This window comes from Sitodiplosis mosellana, unplaced genomic scaffold, assembly GCF_009176505.1.
Source record: "Sitodiplosis mosellana isolate CC-2019 unplaced genomic scaffold, AAFC_SMos_1.0 Smas_scaffold_1, whole genome shotgun sequence".
Lineage (NCBI taxonomy): Eukaryota > Metazoa > Arthropoda > Insecta > Diptera > Cecidomyiidae > Sitodiplosis > Sitodiplosis mosellana.
Genome location: NW_022595244.1, coordinates 6,664,975 through 6,687,428, shown reverse-complemented (window position 1 = coordinate 6,687,428; position 22,454 = coordinate 6,664,975). Strand labels below are relative to the sequence as shown.

The 22,454-nt window shown below is 36.7% G+C and overlaps 2 protein-coding genes across 11 annotated transcripts; both read left to right on the top strand.

Annotated features, from left to right (window-relative positions):
• The first annotated feature begins 674 nt into the window (after positions 1 to 674).
• LOC129577243 (G protein-activated inward rectifier potassium channel 3) lies at positions 675 to 20,752 on the top strand. 10 transcript variants are annotated; one of them, XM_055463953.1, is made up of 9 exons: positions 676 to 875; positions 2,946 to 3,037; positions 3,098 to 4,450; positions 4,648 to 4,782; positions 12,461 to 12,727; positions 18,768 to 18,882; positions 19,045 to 19,276; positions 19,377 to 20,072; positions 20,214 to 20,752. In XM_055463953.1, exons 4-9 carry the CDS (start codon positions 4,745 to 4,747, stop codon positions 20,468 to 20,470), a joined length of 1,605 nt encoding a protein of 534 aa, XP_055319928.1. In that variant the 5' UTR covers positions 676 to 875; positions 2,946 to 3,037; positions 3,098 to 4,450; positions 4,648 to 4,744; the 3' UTR covers positions 20,471 to 20,752. The 10 variants fall into 10 exon arrangements, with proteins under 10 accessions (XP_055319917.1, XP_055319928.1, XP_055319956.1 ...); XM_055463963.1 differs by lacking the exon at positions 676 to 875 and adding an exon at positions 2,585 to 2,799; XM_055463942.1 differs by lacking the exon at positions 2,946 to 3,037 and having other exon boundaries at positions 675 to 875.
• A 256-nt stretch (positions 20,753 to 21,008) lies between these two features.
• Positions 21,009 to 22,284, top strand: LOC129577305 (40S ribosomal protein S25). The gene is made up of 3 exons (XM_055464093.1): positions 21,009 to 21,147; positions 21,607 to 21,883; positions 22,090 to 22,284. Exons 1-3 carry the CDS (start codon positions 21,145 to 21,147, stop codon positions 22,167 to 22,169), a joined length of 360 nt encoding a protein of 119 aa, XP_055320068.1. The 5' UTR covers positions 21,009 to 21,144; the 3' UTR covers positions 22,170 to 22,284.
• Positions 22,285 to 22,454: the final 170 nt, after the last annotated feature.

Genomic DNA, 22,454 nt, shown 5'->3' with positions numbered 1-22,454 from the left:
AAGGAAAAAGAAAAGAAACGAAATCGAGAAATACATTTGGTTCCATAAAATTCGAGCATCGGACAATAGTTTTTGTGTGCGCAAAAAATTTAGGGTAATTTCGGTCATTATTTTACAACACACACCAAGATTGGGCTCGCAAAATAGTGTGTACATGTACAATGGTGCGAGATTTTGCACAACTCAACGCTTTTGTGGCGAATTTTAAATGATTGAATGACATGCACACACCATACAACAATCGACATCAAACCGAGTGAAGACAAGCGTCTCGCATTGTTTTGCATGTGCCCTGAGATGGATTCTACTCTCGTTAATCACATCTCGTCGCTTGTTGCCATTTTATCATGCTGAATGATTCGGTCTAGTTATTTCTCTCGCTCGCTCGTTCGCTCGCTCGCATTCACTCTCGGGCATCATTTCTGTCTCACGTCTTTCTTATTGCCATTCGCCAAATTGCAAAAATCAACTGAAACTATTGTACACATTCACGCAAACGGTGTGTATCGAAGAGCGGTGGCAACAAAAGAAATGATAGATGCTTATGGTGTGTATTTTTATTTCTTTTTTTTATTCTTCTCTGTGTTTGACTTCAATCGCATAGAAAGGTTCATAACGGTCTACAGCGTGCCACCCAACAACACTGGCCAATCTGTGTCCTGCCATCATGCTCTCAGTTTTCTATTGACTTTTACAGAGGTTAGTGCTGAATATTTGTTTTTTTTGGTTTTATGTTGGTTTTATGTGTCTTGAAAGAAAACAAATCAAAGCATTTGGTTCAAAAGTTACCCAAAATTTTACTTCTAAACATAGTTAGAAGCATCCAATTCAAAAACACTCAATTTTACAGCATAGTCAAAATCATAAAGCGCTTGGTAAGTGTTTTTTTTGTTGACCGTTCATTTTTACAAGAAAATACCACATTGCGAGTTTATAGTGTGTCTGTTTGTCAAGACGTCAACGAATTCATTCTTGTTTCGCCGAATTGAAAATACGATTGATTCACAACCGGGCTCTGCACTTTCAAGCATTGTTGACAATATTTTTTGCGATATTTTTCGTTCGTTCGTTCGTTCGTTCGATTGTATGATGTAAGCTGAGCTAAGGAATATTCCATCACATCCATTTAATGAAACGTGTCTCAAGTGTGATGTTTTAAAATGTTATGTGTGGGAACGTCATCTTCTATCGACCACAACAACAACAAATGAAACCATTTGAAATTAGTTCCAAGAAATTTGAGTGATGGATTTTGCTGGTGCTGCACCTCTTCAACCGATTCGCTCACAATGGAAACGTTTTTGCGTTTATGCAAATGTTGATGAGGGCTCTGACACTGGCAGCAGGTAAAACCCTCTCGTCCGATTGAGAGAATGTCGGAGGATTCAACGAACTGGAAATTCGTTCGACGCCAACGATCGCCTTGAGGATAGAAGAGGCATCGTTTGCAAAGTGAATCATTTATCGATCATTTCAGAAAATATACTCATGACGTTTTTTTCTCTCTTCTCTCTTTATGCTATTCAAACACATCATCGACTAATAAATATTCGACATACCAAACCAGTCGGTGAAATCAGCCAAAGTGGCAATTTTATGCTCATTTTCTCGACTTCTTCGTATGCTCTCTTTTTGTTGCTCATTTGCAAAGCATTGTTCGTGTTTAAAGCCAGATTTATGTGTGGCAAAAATTACTAAATCATGTATTGAAGACGATTCCAAACTAATTTCAAGTCAATTCCAAAGGTCCACATCAAAAATTCCAGGAACATGCATGCAAATTTTCCAATCCTTTTTTTTCTCATGAGTGTTTAGCGTTAGCATAACTTGATTCGAGAAGAAGAGCACCGACTACCGGTTACTGATTATATAGCGATGATATTCATTCGCCCAATTTCCATATCAACACAGTCATTAGTGCAACAATAGACACTTTGACTCGACGCACATTCTCCACTCATGTCAGTATAATCAATTTTTTGCATTATTTTGAGCACAGCTTTATTTCATGATTGCGATTGAGAAAAAAGTGTACCGGAACACACACACACACCGTTTAAGGTTAAATTCAAATTCGCAGCTGAAAAAAAAGCAAATTGGCAACCTTGGTGGTTTTTGGCGACTTCGTCATGAGTGAGCACGACAACGTCATTTTTCCAAAGAAAAAACAAAGCCAACCATTTCAAACCCCAAGGGAAAACACATGGTGTGCGTTCACTTCAAATGCCGCTGCGATATTGACTGAGTATGAGAGTTGACGATGTATTGTGAGTACATCTGTTTCGTTGATTTTGATGGTCTCGGTTCTTGTGTCAAACTCACCGAGCTCATTCAGCTGTGGAAACACGAATACGCATGCAAAAAATTCCCAATCGATGATTTTCGCGACGATTCGATTAATTTGAATCATCAACGCCAAAACGATCTAAGCGACGCTTGCGATCGAACAGGAACATAACACAAGAAAGAGTACCGATCGTTTCGATCGCACACAAACTCGCGCGATAGAAGAAAACAAAACATCTATCAACCCATCGATGTGTGTGGTTATTTGCTCCATCATTGATGTGTGCGGAATTTTCAGTCGCCAAATATTGTGTGTGAGTTGCGATTCAAAATGAAATGGAATAGCGTTAGCACAAGCCACTGAATGGATCGCGATGCGAGAAATGAGAAAAAAAGCGGAGCGATTGCAACACATCACTCGCAGGCGGCGATAATACGGAGATTAGCCAGAGAGCTGTGTACGCGAGGTCCCACGCGAGAGCAGAGGGAAAAAATGAGCGCCGTCACTTACATGTATGCACAATCTCCATATCGCATTGCCCGTTTTGCCTGTAACGTTGTTTTTGTTGGCCGACTGGCTGACTGGCTGGTTGACTGCTTTGTGTGTTGTTGTTGCTGTCGCTGCTGCTGTTATTTTTTTTCTCTTTATTTTTTCACAGTAATTTCGATGTTAACCGCTGCTTATACACAATCAAAGTGTGACGTTTTGCGTCCGTCGTGCTACGTTGTTTGGCAGTGTGTTGCGGTGCTGGTGTGTACGCGTATTCCGTTTATTAATAAGATTGATATTCTGTAGCTAAGCACGATTCAGTTTCAGATTCGAACGGGTGACAAACAGTTCCACACACCGCATTTCACGACGGAGTGCAAAATTCAAACGAGCACATTTCTCTCAAGTTCATCTCAGAAAAGTGTTAAATGAAACGAGCAGAAAAAAATAACTGTGTGAATTAAACGATTCAGTGGGACCAATAAGAAAAAGAGAAGGAAAAATATACAAGTGAAGAATCCGTCGAATTCTCACTGTCAAAACACAGTGAAAACAAAAGCAATCTCGAAATACGTTCACTGCAAAGACATTAATCACTTGAAAACAAAACATAGACAGAGTAAAGTGTGTCGGGTTCGGACCGGCATTCAGAGACTGCTATTGCTGCTGCTACTGTATGCAGCTGATAACAAACAACTGATAAATCAAACGGCAAAAAAAATCCAAAATACAAAACAATAACATCGAAAACTCATTGGATTTCCGATTTCCAATGCAACTCACACCAGTGAAACGGACAAACAAAAACAATGCTTTTTGATCGCGATAGCTGACGATTGCTCATTTTTCATGTTTGACATTCGTCAAATAAATTTATTCGTGTAAAAAAAGCAGCAACAACAGAAAATTTGTTTTTTCTTTCGTCGTTCGCCGTTTTCCTCTTTCGTATGTGTTTGTTTCATTTTGGCTACGGTAACAATCACTGCGAAACGCAAAAAATCTGCGCAAATTTTAAATATGGCATTAAAACTGAAGTGGACTACAAACGGTTTTTGAAGAGAGTGTGTGGATATCGATAGAGAGAATTCAATTCACAAATCAGTGCATTAAATCGCGTTTTGTGTGCTCGACATTCGTGCGCTATCAACCGCCCAACCGACCGCTTGCCCGGCGTGTGTTTCCTCTCGAAAATATCACAGCATTCATATGGAAATTTCACCGTCACAACAGCCGTCTTCAACACTAATAACAAGCGCGAAATATCTGTAATATTTTGTGCTCGCCATTCGTCGAAGAAATTGTTTCCATTCATTTGCGCCGATTTCTTCGAATTGTATTTATTTTTCTCCGTTCGTTCGTTCATTCGTTCATGGTTCAATTTGCGCTGATTTCATTCGAATGTGATATTTATGAATGATCATAAGTGATTTTAGTAGTTTTTTTTTTAAATGTTGATAAGTTTTGCTATTTATTTTCATCGTTTTTACTTAAATGAAATCGTCTGGTTGTGCAAGTACAAAAAAGTTGTTGGTTAAACCTTTACCTGTTTGCTAGTAAATAATTAACTTCGAATAAACTAGCATTCTCTTGCTCTGTTACTGCTACTGCTGCTGCTGCTGCTGCTGTTCAATAGTCAACGTTTATCGCCACAATTGTGTTTTTTTTTGGCCGAAGGTATGACCCGTGTGCTTATTTATGTATAGAATCGAATAGTTGCTGCTTGTGTGTGTTTATTTCCGCTTCTCTCAACTCGGTCTTGTTAAAACTTTGAACACAGCATCGACACAAAAAAATTTAATATTTGTTTTTATTTTTGTTTCTTTTTTTTCTTCTTCTCTCAATCTCTTTTTCTGCTCGGTATTAATCATTAGTCATAAAACTTAAATTTGTAACGTGACATTGTCGCAGACTGTTAACACTTGTGTCCGTCAACATATTTATCACACATAAACACTGGCAGAGCCGAAAATGCAGGCACCAAGCGATGAACAATACATTTACAACAAGTGAGTGTTGAGTAGTGTCAATTTCCATTGTTTTTTTTTCCTCTCTCCCTCTCTGTCTGTCTTTGGATTTCTCTGTGCGGTTCCATATTGTACATATTTCTGCCCGCACAACCATTCATTGCTTGACAACATCACACCGCTCCACATATATGCATACATCGAAAATTCCTTATGTCTATTGATCGATACCGCCGTCATTGAGATAACGTGAACATGACCCAGAAATATTGTGCAATTAATTCGGTGTGTGTCCACAAAGTGTTCATGACTCACTTTTATCACACTCTTTTATCTGTTCGATTTGAGAGAACGATATCATCGCCCAGAATCAAAAATTCCAAGATACGAAACGGAAAGAACAATGAAGTAAGTTAATTCAATGGGTAGAAAATCAGATGGCATTGATTTAGAAACTGAAGTCAGACGGACGACTTCTTTTTTTCGAAATCATCTACACATCGCTCAAAAGAACCGTTCAAAAATAGTAGACTCACGGGACAGTGCCAAATGAAACCTGCGCACTTTGAACAGTACTTTTCGTCGGCTTGCACTTAGTGCAGTGAACTTTATTTTCAACGAAACTCAATCATTTCAAGCGTTGAGCAAATGGTTTGTTTTGAAAATTCGCGCTAGCAACGAGGATAAAAGTCATCATCTGTGCATTGACAATTTTGTTTATGGTGTCGTTTGTTTTTTTACGATGTTCGTTGTTGAGCCCGATACTCTGTTTTCATTTTCACAATCATGGGAACACCTGTCTCTACACGTTTATTGACGTATGCCCTGCAAAATAGAATACATCCACATTGCACTCACGAAGTAAATGCATGTTTCGACGAAAAAAAAGCAGAATTTTTCTGGTCTTTTTGGCAACCACAATCGGTATAATTCACAAAAAAATTCAAGTAAATTTGAGTCAGTCAACAGTGTCAGCAGTCCAAAGTCAGTCGGGCATGCATATTCATGAAGTGATCAAGTGTCATAAAAAAATTTACGCTCGCTCAGGTGTATCTCAAATAATCTACATGTTTTACACTTTACAATGGCGTAATTTACGGTTAGCAGTGTGCCTCAACGAACAGACACACGCAGAAGCGTTTAGATAAACGATTCAATGTTCTCATCTCATATCGGCACATCGTCATGTTGCTAAAGTACTACTCTCACGCTTAAATTAAGCGTGTCGCGTCTGTTGATCTTATTTTCTATGCCACAAAACATTCGTTGTTTTTTCTCGCTTGAATTTCAACAGAAATTATCCACCAAAATGACTCACAACAAATTGTTTGATGATGATTTGCTAGAAAAAAAAGCTAACATTGGATTCATATTGATTTCATCGTCACTTGCAAAAAATTTTCGTTATTTCATTTTTTGCTACTTTGTTCGTGCACCGGTTGACAATTATAGCACGTATGAGCGTAGCAATTTCACGGGAACATGCTTCTATGACGACAGTACATGATATTTTGCAAATTTTAACGCCGATCCATGCATTCAATAGAATATTGATAATAGAATCGCGAGCGTGCTCAACTGAGCGGAAACCTTAAAAAGTTTAGCAAATGACTGTTCTTTGTCATCTGCCATTAATTTTTAATTAATCGTTCTTTTTTTACTCAGAAGAAGATTGTTCGTACTGTTTCTTTTTACTGTCTGTCTGTCTCGTGCACTTTGATTCCGAACCAAATTATCCAAAATAAAGACGCGGACTCAATTCAAGCGATAACTTCTACGATGCGGAATCGAATAAACGAATATTTTTGATTGAGGCTAGCAACAATATGGACTCATTCGATGTTGATGAGAAAAGATATTTTCAACAAAAACATTGTCGTTGCGATATGTTGTTTGGCATGATAATAATTTGTATGCTTTTATTCTTTCTTCGCTGTAACTGAATCGATTGTAAACAATATTGATGCACACAACAACGGCTTATCGGTGTTATTGCATTTTTTTCGTGCATTTTTTTGAATTTCTCGTATTCATTTCTGCGTCATTTTTATTCCAGTCAGCAGAAAATGACGTATTCAAAATGCGATCGATACAACGTTTTTCAGCCTTTGAACAGACAGGCGCACACTCACATACTCATTTTGTACACGAATCATGCGCCATTAGACTGTTAATCGATGCATTCTGCTCAATGATATATACACCGAAATTAATAATCAAAAATGAAACGGCCTGAGACTGGTGTTGATAATTTTAACCAGGAACATAACACAATCTGTCGAATAGAAACTTTGTTTTTCCGTAAATGACTATCAATAATAAAACAAAGGCATTTATTTGAGGTTGACAACGATTAAAATGTTATTTTTAAACTTTTTTTCTCAACTTGTTCGAATTATTTTCACAGTAGTGACGCCCTCCCTTAGTACACACCAGCTTTTAATTTACGAAATTAATTGTGTGTTTGATTTTATATTTCGATCATATTGTACCATCACAATTTCGTTCGTTTGCCCTTCTGTTCACAGTAGTGATGGCATTCTCCACCGTTTAAAAGTGATTAAAATCGTCCAAAGTCATCAGAATGATCGAATTGCGACGCCAAAACTCCAACTTCTTTTCATGGTTGCAATTTTTATCATTACGTTCGGCATGACGCATTCAATGAGTTCATGTGTACTTGTTGTTTGTGACACAGTGAATAAGTTTCATGTGATATGGCTGATAAATAAATGTTCTGAAAATCGAGCAAAAAAAAAAACCAAACATTTTATCCTGCCAACGGCTCTTATCGAACCAATGGAAAGAAGGGGCTGTAACGAAAATCACAAAATTAATGCGCCTTGAATTCAACAGAAAACATAATGTTCAGTTGGCTTTCGGAAACTGTAACAATACGTAGCACTTAAAAACCAGTTTGAATATCTATTCACTGTTAATGGTAATTCAACGAATTCTCAAAATTCGTTCCCGTATCATCGGAAATACAATCGATTCCAGATTCAGTGGCTGACGTCACAAGTCAGTGTGTTTTTTGCAATTCATCAGCAAAAATTCGATATTTGCATAAATTCCGTGAGTCAAATTATATGCCAGTGAAGTAAATAAAAATCTAACAAAACGCTAGAACAATCTTACAAGCTGAGAAACGATCTCACTTGAATAACGAACAAGAGACAACCGACAACAACACAGCTGTTTTTCCGCGGAATTGTGATCGGAAATCTCTTATTCTTACTTTATCGGATTGCATATTGTAAGCATAGTGTGCAGTTTCCAATTGCGATATACATTACTTTATTCAATCGAAAAACGTCATCGAGTTGGATATTTCAGCGGGTGAGTCACGAAATCAGTGTAGAAACTATTAAATGAGATAGAGAGAAAAAAAATCCCACCCTAATTTATCATGAGTTCTTCGAAAATTGATTAACACTTGCGAAGCACAGCCGTGTATAATGTCATAGCAACGATCCAAATGTTAAAGTGTGACAAACAGGAAGGAAATTACGTGTTCTTTATTCCTGAAGAAATATGTCAAACAATCGCAATATATGTTATCGCTTTTCGTAAAGAACCGTAAAATTCTATAGTCAGATGTGGCGTAAAACACGATTCTAGTATAAAAACCGACACAACGTAAAATAATAATAATTTCTAGTTAATCATTACTTTTTTCTTCACTTCGACTGCAGATTTTTCAGAAAAAAGAAGAAAATTGTCGTGAAATATCGGTAGCGCGTGGGCCGACGTCGGGATTCGGGTCATTGAAGCTAGTAAAATGCAAAAATTTATAGACACCTAAGCAACGGTAATGATGAAACAACTTCTTCGTCGTCGTCTCATCGTCGTCGTCGTCTAACTATACAGCCTCATTACAACGAATTTACTCTTTTTTTCATTTAATTTCGTCGTTTTGATAAGTTTTCAAGTTCACTTGCACCAAAAATATTAGCAGATCAGCAGCTTGATTCACTGTTATTCGTCAGTGTGTGTTTGTGCCTGGGCATGGGTTTGTGTCGAAATCGTTTTAGTCACATTCCGAAGTATGTGAGCGCTCTCATTTGTCGCGTCTCGTCGCACAGCTGACATTCGCAGCGCTTGTTCTCTCGTGGCGTAGAATTCATATGCAAATGTCGAACAATAAAAATAATAAACGATAGAAAAACGACACAAAAAACATGTGCGGAATATGTTCCATACGTGGAGATCGACTAACTAAGACTAGATTGTGTGTACATGTGACGCGAATCGTCGGATTTTTTTATGGATATATTTCCAGATAGAAAAACTGACACCAGCTACGGTGTCGGTGGTGTTGTTGATTTGCGTGTAATTAGACACAATTGATCAGATTGAATGCACCGCGAAAATTGGTTTGAATTATAATCAAACGTGATTACCGGCAATTATCGGACTATTTGAAATCCATATCAATTTGTGGTGCGGGCATACACACACATACGCTGTGTTTGCGCGCGCGCACGGTATGCAAATCGATGACAATGAATTTTTTTTTATTCCTCGTCGAAAGAGAGAGATAGAGCGATTAATTTATTGTTTTTATGTCGATGCATTCGATTTCCGGTGCTTCAATGTGATCGAAATGAAAGAGAAAAGTTATTTGGAATGTTGTTAATCACACACACACAGCATGAAAACGTGTCACTTTTATCGCATCATTTTCACACTACGGGCAATATGATCCATTTGACCGACAATGTTTTGTCAGAAAAAACCACGAACCACGATTCATTTTCACATAACCAAAAACCAGAACCAACAAATTGCCGTTTCGCGTGCCTTTCATGACACCTCGTTTCTTAGCACTACATGAAATGTAGAGCTACTAATCTGCTTTTTTTTCTAGATACTTTTTGAGTGTTGAAACAAATTATGGTGAATTTGAATTTTATGCTCATATTTTTTATTTAATTTAAAACAGTGGCAGTAATAACAAATAGGTGCATAATATCTCAAAGCGCCAATTAAATTTTTATTATCAAATGTTGTTTAAAAATTACATTAATTTTTCGTATAGCATTTTCCTGAGTCTTGAACAGAATTAAAGTGATTTTAGATTCTATGCTCATATTATTTATTTAATTTAAACCAAAGGCAGTATATTTCAAAAAAGAAATTAAACCAAGATCTTGTAATTCATTTTGCAAATAAATATATTACTTCAAAGTTACTTTGATGAAATACATTTCATGTAGTGCGCCAAAAAATAGTTTGTTGTGAAATAACAAAATAGATTAAGTAACTAAAAACTCAAGAACGCAGAGCGGAGCGAAGCATTTTGCATAATACTACAGAAAAAGCTTGCGGTTTTCAGCGCAAAGAAATGCAAATATTTTTCATTATTGCTTTTTGTTGCTATCGCTATTGAATACCTCTTTTGTCGCTGATATTATGAATTTCATCTTTTTTTGCATAATGTCACAAAGCTGTAAAAATGTAATTGACGTGCGATGAAAAATTGAATAAAATGATAAGTAGCGTCGAAAATTGTATTGAATTACAACCGAACTGTGTGTACGGTGGCAAAATTAGAATGTCAAATAGAGTTCAGATATATGCGCATGCGTAATTTACTTTGTTTTGATTTGTTTTTATATCTCAATTAGCATTTGATGATTAATAACATTCGATGAGCATTAAATTAACGCCCCAAAAAACGACTCGCTGTAACTTTAGACTCGGCATAACAAGTTTGATTGAAGTTCGATGAACACGAATGAAAAACATGTATTTTTAGCGGTGCTAGAAACAAGCACGGTTATTTTCAGTGGTGCTGGAGCCGAGTGTGAATTTATAGACTCTTATCATTTTATCACATGACGAATATTATCATTTTTTGTCACATGTTATCTAAAAAACAATATCAACGAATGGGTCAGAATTCTGCTGCTGTTCGATTGACGATATTATCATTTTCATGCAACGTTATCGCTGCTTTTGCATTATTTCGCAAACTTTGTTTTTATTGACATCCAGTTCGATTTATTATCACACGTAGTAAAGTTGGTTATTTCGCCGAAAAATTGGAAAATTCGAAATATTTCAATCAAACAGTGATCATTACTTTGAATTGTTGAAGCAAAACAAATTCGATCTAAAGCAAGCTTCCAAGCGATTTATTCAGTTTTGAAACCTTTTGCCCGAAATACATCGTTTAACCTCTTTTTTTAAATGTATTAATTTTGGTGTGTTTTCTTTTCGTGTTGCTTCCTTTTATATTCATGGTATTTTAAACTAGATCAATCACGTTTTTTCGGAATGAATATTCGAATGTTCTATTTTTATATGGTTCGATGGCAACATTAGGTCCTTGACACAGTATTAAAAAGCAATCTTTCCACATTCAACTGCAGTCAAGAGTTCTTCTCGTTCGATCTGTTGCGCCAACACACGCATAAATACTGTCTGAACGAGAACATCGAAGTGAATTTATATGTGATTAATCGGTCATCACATGCGATTTCAAAGAGCACCAATTTCAGTTCTTAGAAGAAGAAGAGGAATAAAAGCGTACAAAACCAATTTCGCAAATGAACTGTGTGTGTGAAGTGAATTCACACTTTCGCAGCTAGCGAAATGTAACATTAATGTGGTGTGTATAAAATGGCATTTCGAATCAACCGATCAACTGACCGGTTCGCCGCACAGCGAAAACAAAATATGTCGAATTGTGCTCGAAATAGCTGTACAGTGCCAAAAATAAATGCATCAACTCTTTGTTTAATCTTTCCGCAATTTCCAACCCGACCGAACACAAAAGTGAGAATAACGATTTCTTTTTCTCATTGCCGCATTTAAATGTGCAGGAACTAAACAATATCTCGTTCGTTCTCGTTCAATGTTAAGCCGTTTTTGTTGAAATCGGGTCAATTTTGAATTCAGTAAAAATGTTCAATGTAGTTATCCTTTATAAGATGTGGAGAGAACGAGAGAGAGAGAGAGAGAGAGAGCCATAAAAAATGACCGAGGAAAAGGCTGTACAATGACAGTCGATGTGTCGAAAAAAAGCGCACAAAATTATGCCAAAATTATTATGACAAATTGCATTTTTTTACAGTTAATTATGGTTATTACTGCATACATTTCACCTTAAGCATCGGCCAATTTTGCAAAATATGGCGAGCGAAAATTGATTTTTGGCACGAAAGCACCTCGGCTTTGAAGTAATCCGAGAACGTACAACTTTTGCTTTGATCCCATTTTTTGTTTGGTTGTGTCTTTCGTGTGCTCCAAGTTTTGTTTCGTGCTGCTCTTAAAAACACAAACACACACACACACACACACACACACAAATGCTTCAGTTTAAGTGTTCAATTTTATAAATTGGCCCTAATTTGTTGATACGATTAACATGAGCAAATAACGCATTTCGTTGTAACCGAATCCCGTATTTCAATTTGTGTTTTTCTCTGCTGTCGAGTGCCTTCAAGTGGTGTTCCGTCTCTAAATCAACACACTTTTGTGAGAGAGTGATGGTGGTTATGCAATCGAAACTGAAACTTGGCACATCGTTTATCCAGTCAGTTTTGGTTATTATCATTAAAATGAAAGAGACAACAAATGAAACGATCATTACTTAATAATTAATTCAGTAGGAAATTAAAATACAACAAAAAAGCATAAAATGAACGAGTTCCTAATTGAATCGAATTGAATAATAATAAACGTATGCATTGGGTTATCTTCCTGATTATAGGTACATTTGTGATGAAATGACGGTAAAACCGGAAAGTATTGCAACGGATCAATCGTCCCTGGATTTAGCATGGACCAAGTTATTGGAGAGTCCCACACCAAGCCCGGGTCAAGTGGTCATCAAAATGAACGATGATGAAACGGCACGTGTCACCACCGTCGATAGTACGCCCGGAATGAAAAAGTCCGCCTCTTGGATTGGCTCGTTTCACAATCAAATCCGGTCATCAATTAAGGCTGTTACCGAGTCACCCGGCCCTATTACTAGGTAAACAATGAAGCAAACACTAAAATTCATTTCCTCTATTTTTAGCACAATGCAAAACAAACGTAAATGTAAATATGAATGAATAAATCGTTGACCGACTGATGGACATGTGTCCAAATTCATACGCACAAAACAAAAAAAACAACAACGACAACAGCACACGCTGAAATTTTATTACCTCACATTTTACGTTATTCATCGAAGGCGCAAGGAAAAAGCTTTTCAAACAAATCACTCAAACATCTTGATAAATATCGTTCATTCGGCAAGCCAATCAATTTGGATCGATTCCAATGGATGCGAAGAAAATTGAAATAAAAAAGAGATATTGTGAATGTTTTTTTTTCCTCTCAAGTGAACCGATAATTGGAGCTTGAAGATCAACCATTTTGCACACATCGCAAATATTCAGTAATTGGCAATGAATGTGTTTTACAGCATCCCATTTCATAATCTTTATACGAATTTATTAACATGTTTTTTAATTGCGCGAATTGAATTGAACGATCGTCGTATGCCAAATGCCGGAGAGTGACAAGCACCAATCCAACTGAGCAATTTACCTTCGAATGTGATTTCATCTGGTTTTTTCTTCTTCTTCTTCTTCTTTTTCTGAAAGCAACAACAATAACAATTGCAATGACACACAAGAAAACATGGCCAATTGGCATGAAGAAATAATCGGAGAGAAAAAAAAACAAATACACACAATGCGCAACATTCTAAGAATTTTTTTTAAACGATTAATCCTGTTACCATACGAAATGGCATATGACTCACTCATTCTATAAATGAAACGCGATGTGATTTCACCATGTGACGAGAAAACAACAATAATTGCATTGTAAGCAAGTGTATTTGGATACTCGATCCATTCTGTCTTTCGTAGAATATGTTCCGGTGATTTACTGTGGTCGATCTCTCTCTCTCTCTTTCATCAAAACTCTGTTCGTGATGGACCACAAGAAATGATGTTGGAACATATATTTTTTGCACTCACTGCTCGCGTTGAATCATTCGATTCATTTCGGCAATGCTCACAACAAAAAGTTATCATTTCATGTGTGATTTATACGTCGCGATCACAAACATTGAGAAATTCGCATGTAGACGAAAACGATGATAAACCGTTACAGCATTTTTTTGACATCAATTCAACCGTCTTCCCCTATTCGCTATAGTTAAAGAGGCTGACGATATGAACAAAATCTAAAAATAGATGCACGAACATACATATATATCGTCAAACCAATACAAAGTCGAAAACGACTTTTTGGCCTGAGCAGCAGCTGTCGCATTTGTTGTTTTGCTATACAGCCGAATCGTCATCGTTGATTGCATAAAATGTAGTCGAAATGTCAGAAATTCTTCTCTAAGCCAAAACAAAAAGAGTGTTTTCATAGGAATCATAAGCCGAATAAAAAACGAATGGCAAGTAAGCCAACAGATTCAGCATGAACGGAACACAGCCGAACGACATTTGAGAGTGAGAGAGGAGAGCTGATTGTTGAGCCCATCGTTGTTGTAAACTTTAGTCCATTAGAGATCTCATTGACAGGCAGTTCAACTCGATTCGGTTCGTTTTGTTTATTTGTTTGTTTCGAAGCAGTGTGTGAGTTTCTCGATTGGTATTCGATGTCATAGCGTACAGGAACTGTTGTGAATCAAAATCAGTCATCGCATCGTGTGTTATGTGAACATAATTTCATTTTATTCGCATTGTTGTGCACCTTGTTCAAGACCATTGCGTTGAGTTTTTCCTCTCTCTCTCTTTCTCTCTCACTGAACTTAATCGACACAGCAAACACATTGATAAAAATATATCGAAAATGTACGGCATTATGAACGACGACGATAGCGGCAACGGCGACAACGATAACGACGATTACAAATCGTTAAAAGGAAATGCAAATTGCATTTTATTCAATCAACTGACATCTTCGTCATAATTTTATCGATTTCGAGAAGAAAAAATAAGCAAACAGTTGTGTGAAGGTGTTCAATGTAATCGTATGTGTCGACGCGTAGCGCATGAAAAATTCAATTCTTTGCCTATGAACGAATTAGCAAAGCGATGATAGTACACAACGATTCAAAGTGCCCCCGAAAAATGAGTATAAAGTCAACAAAAAAGACGTTAAACTGAAACAATTCACATAGAGCAATACAACAAACGCAAATTAATCAGTTGAATTTCCGAAGGTGACATACCAAAAAAAACAACAGAAAGTGCTCGCATATTAAATTCTGTGGCATATCAAACAAAAGAAGTAAATATATAGAGAGAGAGTGTGATAGAGAAGAAAACGGTGTTGAACAAACCCCGTCAGAAACGATAAAATTTGTCAGTTATAATAACAATTGTGTGCATTAACATTAGACTGCCAAATCAGAATCGATCACGTTTCGGTGGTTCGATTGGAATAGAAGGTGCAATTAATGCCGACTTCACTGAGAAGATGCCTAAGTGATGTATCAATGATCATAATTCGTGCTACGAATTCGGGTGAACGAGCCTGGAGAGAAGAGTACTTAAAGTATGTTCCAATGCGTGTACATTTTCTATCCAATTCACAAACATTGGCAATCCTTTTCATTTTGATTGTTCATTTTGGTTTTCGTTTCTTTGTTTGATTTTCTACATCTTCAATAAAATTTATGCTGTTCTATTCTAAAGGAGAGACACGAAATTTAAATGAGTAAAATTAGAACATTATTCAACGATAATAGGAAAAATAGAAGAAATTAGTGAGTTTGGTTTGCCAATGTTAACGCTTATGGACATATTGTTTATTGTTTACAAAATAGTCCCGTTAGGACTTCCATAAGCGTTGTATTGACAGTGTAATACGCTCTGCAAGACATTTTACTAGAAATATTAGCACAATATTAGTACTTTTGCACCAAAACTAGAAAAATTAGAGGACATAAAGCAAAAAATATATAAAATTGAGTGTAACTAGACTCTAATAGAATTGGTGTCTTGCCCCTAGGTTCTATTGTGTTTTGAGACGCAGAATCCTCGCAAAATAATTCTCATATAGTCACAACATCATATTTCCGACGTCATATCGGCTATTTACTCAACGCTTCTCATTTTTTTTCCTTCATTCTGTGTTCCTCTCTGTTTTGTTGACGTAAGCAATCTCTTTTTTGCTCTCGCGCACCACAAGCCAAACAGTAGCAACAGTTTCAGCATGCATGAGACTTGATCAATTGCGCACACATGCGCATATATTCTTGGACAATGCCCATATGTTTATTCCACACCCAAAAATTCAATTGAGAATCGTTTTTCTGTGCAAATCTGATCTGATGAAATCCGGCCTCATACCGAAAATTCGATCAGTAGTGTTTTGTCGTCATAGCTTGTGTGCTTCGAGACAGTTGTTTTGTTTTTATTAATTTTTTTCTCTCTGTTGGTTTACATGTGTCACACAGAAACAACAAGAAAAAACACAGACCACCGTCAATGCCATAGTATAAATATTTATTAAAATGTAAAAACCGTTGACAATTTTAGTGTGCCGATTGGTGTGTGCGAACTGGTAGAACTTCCAAACAAAATATTTCGACAGTTCAATTTGCAAAATCAACGGGAAAAAAAATCAGTACAAAAAAATTCAAGCACAAAAACTAGTCCGCAAATGAATTCACAGCATACACAACTCGAATTAGAGGAGTTCACGTACGACGGGTAAATGACAATGGCTTGTGGCCAATTTAGTGTGCGAATATTTCAATAGAAACCCTATTCGAATAAATCGACCTGACCGAAGGCAATTATCGTGTTTTTTTTCGAGACCAACGTTCAACGTTACACTGTCAATCTGTCATCGTTCATCAGCAGAAAAGCAACAATTTTTTTAAACGTTCATTGTTTGTTGCGAATGCCTATCGATTTGTTGTAATCGTTCTCCGGGAGTTTCATATAAGGTTGCCTTGTAGCAAAAAAACGCTTACAGAATCCCGCAAACCACAACAATCGATTCAACGACATTTCGACTTTGGCTAAAATGGACTTTGTAATATCATAAATACTTCAATTTCCCCCATTTGAATGCGTTTCCATTATTCAAAGTGCCGCACGGTGCTGTTACACATTTCAATTACGTACTCATACACGCGCGCCAACTTGCAGAACGTCGGTGTATTTGCAGAAAATTACCGCTTTCCTCTAATACAATACCTCTAAATGCCAAATCGGCCAACGCAAATCTCTTCACTCATTCGTCGCTATCTCTATTTATTCGAATATAAATATCGCATTTGAATGTGAAATTATTTAGATTAATTAATGCAATGTCAGAGCAACAGAAACCGAAGAAAAGATCGGCACCGACCAAAAATTGAAAGTCAAATCACCGAAACACAAATCTAACAATAATGCAATTTTTAGCAAACCAACGATGAAACTCGATTTTCACTTGCCATTTTATTTCGCGTGCAATTAATTTCTTCTGTTTCTTTTTTCGGTTCGTGATGTTTTTCCGATGAAGAAAGTCATAAGATCTATGTTGATGCTGCGTTATTTATAGCCATCATTCTTCATCATCATCGTCACGTAATTTATTTATTGCAATAGAAGTGTAATTGCGAGCGCCTCCGTTTGGCTATATCGAAAAAATGGACGAGGAAATCATGTGCCCCGAAAAATTCCGATGGTAGTTCTGCAAAATGCATTCAATCACCTTAATCTCCTGTGTAGACTGTCGAGCGACATTTGCTAGACATACCGTCATCCATTTATCCAAAATCAAAAAGTCATCCATTGTTATGATGTATTAAATTCGACCGTCCACACACTTCCGCACTGAATAATATCGGATTAAAGCAGTCACAGTGTGATGGAGCACGTGTCCATTGTGTGATTCCATAAGTTATTAGTTAATTATGATCTCAATCAACGGCATTTATCTGTCCAACTCAGCAAAAAAAAATAATTCGCTGTTTTTTTCATCGTATGTGCTCCCAAATGGCGAAATATGAATGAATGTAGCCAACGCGCGAAAAAAAAAGTTTCAATTTGTCAGCGCGCGCGCATACTCAGAATTATGAATTATAGTGCAATAATTTCATTTGTTACATTATCCACTTTTTTCTGTTTCTCACTTAATTGCGGAAGTAAAATAAGTTAAATTGAATCTAATTTCATTTTGATTTCGAGTTTGGCCACGGCACGAAATCATCCAGATCACAATCGGAATATTGGGCACAGCAATGATAAGAATTTGAGAGAGATGTATGAAACCTATGGATGAATGTCTTTGTGTTTGCTAAAATTGCAATTGTTAATAAAGCAGCACATTAACAACACGGAACCAGTAACAGTGTGGAATCTGAAATGAGAATCTCGTTCATCATCTGTCCGGCTTAATAAAATGCAATTTTGAATTCAATTCAATTTCGACTTAAATTGAACGGAACGTTGAGCATAGAGCTTTCCTATGCCATTTTAAAACTCGTTTTACGTATGTAAACGAGACTGAATACGAAGAGAACAAAAAAAATGCAGTTTAAGTGATAAAAATGACAAGCGACACTAATTTACAAGTTGCGTTAAATGCGAGGTAATAAAAGGAAGTGTGTATATTGACCTGGATTCTGTGCTAATTGGTTTTCGGACTCTTTCGGTTTTTTTCAATTTGAAATTTTCAAATCGATCGATCGGACCGATCGCAATGGAATATTTCGATGCATACAACGCAGTAGATTCGCCGTTGATGAACCCGTTTTAATTGGGAATTACTTATTTCAACAGAAAATGTTTTGTTATTTTCTGTTTCGTTGTGTTTTATTTTGCAACTGTTTTGGAATGTGTTTGTGTTGTTATTGATACAACTGAAAGCTATTTTCACAACTAGGATATTCATAACTTGGCGATTAGGTTAAAGAACGCGAGTTTGTTTCGTTAGCACATCAACGATATAATTCTTTTCGATAGCTAGCATGATTCAAGTTTCAAATGAATGTATATTCCCCCAAATGACACTTGAATGTATGTGTTTTTAATACAATTTGGTTTTTTTGTGTATTGCAGATACCGTCAAACGCGGTTCTCTTCACGGCGGGTACGAAAACGTGTCGTATTCAAACATGGAGATTGTAATGTTGTTCAAGGGAACGTGGCTAAGCGGCGAAGAAGATATTTGCAGGTAAATTAATCATAATCACGAACGAATAATAATGGCCAAATTGAAAGAATTAATATTCATCACCGTCTAAAATGCACGATGAATTCAATGTTAATTGTGTCATTTAATTTGTGTTTTTCTTTTGTTTTTATTTCTTCTTGTGCTGTGCACACGTTTCATTAGGATATTTTCACGACATTAGTGGATGTGCAATGGCGTTGGACGATATTGGTGTTTGCCATGAGCTTCATTGGCACATGGTCAGCGTTTGCCGGCATTTGGTGGCTTATTGCCTTTTCGCATAACGATCTGCCCGGCATGAGATCGGCCAATGAAACGTTCACTCCATGCGTTATCGAACTCAAAAGTTTTGCTACTTCTTTCTTATTTTCCGTTGAAACACAGCACACAATAGGTAATTGTCCGAATGGAACCGTTGTTTTGCGTTAAATTGCTCTCAAAACTGACCCGATCTTATTTGAATTGCGTTTTTTTTCTTCTTTTCACACATGAAGGTTATGGCGTTCGTTCTATAACGGATCAATGTCCGGAGGCGATATTCACCATGTGCATTCAATGTATTTTGGGCGTATTGATTCAAGCATTTATGGTCGGTATTGTCTTTGCCAAGTTATCACGCCCGAAGAAACGTGCGCAAACCTTGCTATTCTCACGAAATGCCGTCATCTGTCACCGAGATGGAATTCCATGTTTGCTGTTCCGTGTTGCCGATATGAGGCGATCGCATATCATTGAAGCGCACGTCCGTGCTCAAATCATTCGCAAGAAAGTGACAAAAGAAGGTGAAGTGCTGCCATTCTATCAGCAAGAATTGAAAATCGGAGCGGACGGCGGTGAGGATCGTTTAATGTTCATTTGGCCCACGACCATTGTGCATAAGATCGATCGTCAATCTCCACTGTATGCATTGTCTGCACAAGATATGCTCAAAGAACGTTTCGAAATTGTTGTGATGCTAGAAGGAGTTGTCGAATCCACCGGGATGACAACACAAGCGAGAAGCAGTTATTTGCCCACCGAAATCTTATGGGGTCATCGTTTCGAAAATGTGGTCACATTTCGCAAAGATACCGCCGAATATGAAGTTAATTATCAAATATTTAACAATACATACGAAGTAGATACACCGCTGTGCAGTGCTAAACAATTGGATGAAGTTCGAGCCGAACTTCATCTACCAAATGGTCTAGGTGAGTGCTTTACATGATCTATTTTGTGCGTACTTTTTGCCAAATATTCGTGACACATTTGTGGACACGCTCCATTCGTGCCAATGATCAAATAACTAATCGAAATTTCCCAATTCTTCTTTTTTCTTATCCTATTTATAGAGAGATTGTGTTCTGCTGGTATAATACCACGTGTTTCATCCGCAGTTTCATTAGATCCAAGTGATGAGTCTGTAGAGTCGACGGGTCGACTACAGATGAGATCCTCTTCAATACCAAATAATGCTTCATTCGAAAGCAACATTTTTTTAAATAATAATACAACAACGACTAACACCTCCACGAAAAAGAAATGGTTACCGACACCAAGGCGACTGTCGGTTAAGGCTGAACAATTACCAAATGATTCAATTTGCTGACATTCAACAACTTTAGAACTTAGCACAATATTTTTTTTCTTCTTAGGCTTAAGTTTCAAAAGCAAATTTATTGTAAATGAAAATTGTAAAAAAAAAGAAGAAGATTGAGAAAAACAAACAATTGTATCGGAATCGAAATTTAGAAAAAAAGGAAACAAAACACAATCAAAAAAAAAGAAAGAATTTCAACCGAATTGTACAAAATGGAGAAAGAAAAATCAACAACAAATTTTAGTAATAATGTGAAATAAACAAAGATGAATGAATCATCAACAAAGTAAATTGTGTGTGTATTTTCATTTCATTCCGAATAAGTTGAGACAGAAACGAACGAGTCATGTGTTTGTTTCTAGGAAATTAGCGACGCGACTAGATAAAGCTTGTGAAATGAGGACATTGGTTAAGTAAAAAGTGGCTTTAAATACAGCAACGCAATTGAAAGCCACGTACAAGTGATTCATTCACAAATATCTGCGTGTGATTTAAATTATAACGTTGATTTAAAAGGCTAGACAATGATTTCTGGTTGGAAGTGGCAAATATTCGTTAGATGGCGCTGTTGCTAGCGTTGCCTTATCTGTCATTCAATCGATGTCATCTTCATGTGGCTGAAATTCATGTGAAGTATCATCAAGTTGGTAGCAAGCTCTTTCCTTTCCCGTGTAAACTTTAACATGGTGAGTACGGTCGCTCCTCGGTGTTTCCGAAAAAAGTGGAAATTTTTCGATTTAATTGTGCAAAAATAAAGCGAAAAATTTAACAAAATGTTTCAAATGTGCAACATTTTAAAGCAAATTCAAAATGAGTGTGATTTTTACGGAAAAATCGTATTTTTTTTTCATAAAATTCGAATCGTCTTGCTAAACATGTGGACTTTTGACAGATTTTCCATTGTGTGATTTATTGTAGTAACTTGTTGTAATTGAATTGAGAAATAATCATATTATTTCGCGATCAATATCGTCAAAGTGATGATAGATTAATCTAAATTAATAAATTGGTGATATTTGAATTTGCTTTTTGTGAAAATTGAATGAGAAAAAACACGATTTTTTCTACACCGTGACCTAACCTCAAATTCTGAACCAATTCCAGTGTACGCAAACTGATGAACGATTTTTCCTTTGTTTTTACAGGCACCGAAGAAGGATACAAAATCGTCGGCCAAGCAGCCACAAAAGACCCAAAAGAAGAAGGAAGGAGGTGGTGGCGGCAAAGCCAAGAAGAAGAAGTGGTCGAAAGGAAAAGTTCGTGACAAGTTGAACAATCAAGTCTTGTTCGACAAGCCAACGTACGAAAAATTGTACAAGGAAGTCCCACAATACAAATTGATCACCCCAAGTATTGTATCCGAAAGATTGAAGATTCGTGGCTCACTCGCTAGACGTGCCCTCATCGAATTGCGTGACAAAGGTACGTATATTGACAACAAATTTTTCTTGTGTTGGCAATTTGTTTTCGTACATTTGACTCGGCTTTGCATTTCTTTGAACGGTTTTCTGGCAGTTCAATGATGAACTTGCCAATTTGGCCACTTCTCCTAAATATGTTTAGTAGAAAAAAAACTTGGACCATTTCAATGAAAATTAATACAATTTGCCATTCCATTCTATTTGCAGGTTTGATCAAACAAGTCATCCAACATCACGCTCAAGTTATCTACACAAGAACAACAAAGGGCGACGATCCAGTTGCGTAAAAAGAATATATTATTTTATGTTCTGTGAAATGAATGCGTGTTTTTTATAAACCTAAAATGACGATCATTTTAGCGCAATAAAAATTTTCTGAAATCATTCAAAACAACCATTCAATGTGTATTTGTTTCATTTTTGTGTGTGTCATCCCTTCATTTCAGGCGTTTTGCAGCAAAAAGTTCCGAATCAGAGTGATCTATTGCGTTGAACGATTATCTTTTGAGAGAAAATAACATTGTCTTTTGCTTTTTCCTTATCGATTTCATATGAAAGTTCACCGGCGTTGG